This window comes from Borostomias antarcticus, assembly GCF_949987555.1.
Source record: "Borostomias antarcticus genome assembly, chromosome: 1".
In the NCBI taxonomy this organism is placed as follows: Eukaryota; Metazoa; Chordata; class Actinopteri; order Stomiiformes; family Stomiidae; genus Borostomias; species Borostomias antarcticus.
Window position 1 is genome coordinate 23,657,209 of NC_140234.1, and position 3,258 is coordinate 23,660,466.

The window sequence follows — 3,258 nt, forward strand, 5'->3', positions numbered from 1 at the left end:
AATTGGACCCGTTCTGAAAAGGACCCGTGGCTTCTTACCCGAAACCGACCCGCATAAATTAATTTTCAAAAAACAGAGACCCGTTCCGAAACGTACCCGAGGTTAATCAGACCCGTCCGAAATTGACCCGAGGATAATCAGGACCCAAACCGAAATGGACCTGAGCACAACCAGTTACCAGACCCGTGGCCTAACAGAACCTGACCTATAGGACAGATCCGACCGGACTGACGGCTATGGCAAAAAAGTAATAATGTAAGGTTGATTTAATACTGAATGTAAGTAGCCTAGCGATTTAATAATGTAATTCCAAAATGAGTAATGTATTTGTTTCAATGACATAGGCTATTTTATCTAAATAATTCGGCCTATGGCAAAACAATCATCTCTCGTTGCTATCCTCGGCTTGCTCTGTCATTGCCTACCTGCACCTTAACGAACCATCATCAATGTGCCTTTTTCATGGGTGAATTTCTTCTCTGGAAACTCCATTCTTCTCACTTGCAATTCCAAACAATTTGACAGTAGGCCTAGTCTAGACCTATAGCCTATACAGCCTTTCATAGTTGACAATTAACTGATGAAACCTGTAGCCAATATAATTAATTCGGCATTAACTTAAGTCGACACTGCTAATCCATCACAGTCTGATTGCAGCATTAACATAGTAATAATAATAATAAATATTATTATTAACATAGGCTAGTTATAGATAGGGATAACGATGACAAAAAGGCACACAAAGTAACTCGAAAGTTCCTCTTTTTTCAGCTGGTGGTCTGTGTGCTACGCGCCAGATTTGCATAGGTCTACAGCCACACAGGTTTTGCCGAGTTTCAATTGGCCAAAACGTAAAGCACGCGCTGCCTCAGTGTGCAGCAACAGATGATATTTAGAACGTAATTCAATACAGATGACAAGTAGGTTAAATGGATCGGGATCTCCCCCCTTTTTAAAATATATTTTTATTTTAAAACATCGGGTCCTCGTGGGTCCATACGGGTAAATCAGTTTCAGATGTGTTTACCCGAGACCCGCGGTAATGTATGATAGACCCGAACCGTACCCGTGAGACACGGCAATATTTTGGGCCGGACCCTCACGGGTCTCGGGTAGGGTCTCGGGTTTTCGGGTCCGGGTAGACCCGTGAAGACCTCTAGTGGGAATATCACAAGTTGGGCTAGCTTCTACAAGGGGAATCTTTGGGGAACCGGTGAAAGGCAAGCTCTGGACATGTACTCTGATAGACAATTTATTGCAGAACAATGTTTTCGTTTTTTTTTTTCCACAGCTGATTTGTATTCTTCTTGTTGACCTGACTGTATGAATTCGGCATGGATGTACAGTATTAGGAATTCGGCAGCCGATGACAGTCCATAATGGCAGCAACGCTATGTGGGCGCCCTCTTCAGGCGGGTACCAAAAATTCACCCAAGTGTCCCCTCTTGGCATTCCATGCTCTTTGTTTCTGTGTAGCAGCGACACGGGTTGGTGCATCATGGGAACTGTAGTCAGTTTACACCTAGCCTTCCAAAAAACGTTGTAAAACGTCTTTAAGTCGTTTTACAACGACTTTACAAGCACAAACATATTGTTGCATATTGATGAAATGCAGCCCAAAATATAAATTTTATTATAAATTCGCAATGCATTTTAATACAACTGTGTGAACCGTACGACTAGAGGGCGCTTCGCCACATGTCTATAAGCTCACAGCTGTCCAAGGGAACCCTGGAGATGAAACTGCGCATGTTCAAACCACTGCCAAATGAAAACATGGCGCTCGAAGAACCGAATGGAGATTTTCCATATATGCTTTCGGGGGCGGCGGAGGGTAAGATTTCATTTCGTCTCGTTTTATTTATCATGATAACAACAGCTGCAGCTCTTCTCTAAACTGAGCATCAATCACATATCCTACACGTCAACGTCAGTCGAGCACACACGAATATAGCTTGCATGCCAGACAGCTAGCTAGGGATAGAACATAACGTTAGCTTGCTAGCTAAGCTGCCGTGCAAGCCGCTCAAGCGCCAAGGTCGATGCAATGCATTGAGATACTGTATGTCTGGCGAACTGGCCTCCAAATGCATTATGATTTGTAGAATGCAGACACCATATCAGCTGGTCTAGCCCATCAGAGTGTGCGATAAACACATGGTTACCTCAGTCTACATTACTGCTTTGCAAAATGTTAAAATATAATATGCAATATGTTCGGGTATAACCTAAATTAACATTTGGCCAAATGTTGAATAGCTACATATTTACTTATAATGTTAACTCATATTGATTAATGCAGTCAAATTGACGTTTCCCAACTTTATTTCCCAGTAAACAGGATGATCAAGGAAAATGGCAACCTGTTTTCCGATTCTCAGTGCAAGGTCTGCAGTGCTGTCCTGATATCCGACTCTCAGAAACTAGCTCACTACCAGGTCTGTAGTACTCCTCTGTCTGCCCCTGCACCTTCCAGAACCTTCTCCAACCTTGTCATGAGGCGTAGACCTAATGTCTCAGCTGTTTTCTTAGCATAATTATAAAATCAGCTAGTTAAAAGACACGAATTCAATGAATTCAAAAAGAATGAATTCATGAACATGAAAGAATGAATTCAACCAATTACGATTCAAAACTACTGTAAACTCTAGCGTAATTCCTCTCAACATGTCTCTCTCAGAGCAAGAAACATGCCAACAAAGTGCGGCGCTATATGAGCCTCCAGAAAGAGGACGAGGTCATCAAGAGGTTCAAGTCTCCTTCGTCTGACCGTGTGAGTATCAGCAGAGGCATCTTCTCTTATTTAGACTTTATTTCTCCAGGAAAAGACACATTGAGACCGAATCTCTTTTTTCAAATGAGACCTGGCTAAGAAATAGCCCGGCTTCGCCATCCTGATCACGTAATATCACATCCTGTTTCTCTCTGTAGATCAGACTGGCCACGCCCCCGTTCCACCCGGCAGATATTTGCCGTGCCAATCACAACAGTTTATCTAATATGGGGCGGGTTTGATACAACGACTTTGATATGGTGATACGACAACTAACCCACGTTTCGATGCTCTGATTGGTTATAGGTCTATCCAATTGAGGTCCCGAGGCATTTTGGTCTGCGACCGTTGATAACGCCCTTCGCATTTATTGAATTGGGTCTGGCGACGCCAGGCTAAGAAAGGCAGCAAACAGCACGTCAGCGTATTACAGCTAGGGGTTCTTCTGTCCGATCCCGTCTTCATCACATCCATGTCTTCTTTTC

At 43.2% G+C, this 3,258-nt stretch overlaps 1 protein-coding gene across 1 annotated transcript in view; it reads left to right on the forward strand.

Moving 5' to 3' along the window:
• Positions 1-1,749: 1,749 nt before the first annotated feature.
• The window catches only part of znf346 (zinc finger protein 346), a gene marked incomplete at its 5' end in the record, with an annotated part of 4,616 nt that continues 3,107 nt past the window's right edge, over positions 1,750-3,258 (forward strand). Inside the window, 3 exons of the mRNA XM_084439194.1 lie at positions 1,750-1,834; positions 2,335-2,438; positions 2,681-2,773. Of these exons, the coding sequence (XP_084295320.1) occupies positions 1,750-1,834; positions 2,335-2,438; positions 2,681-2,773 (282 nt within the window). The remainder of the gene's footprint in view (positions 1,835-2,334; positions 2,439-2,680; positions 2,774-3,258) is intronic.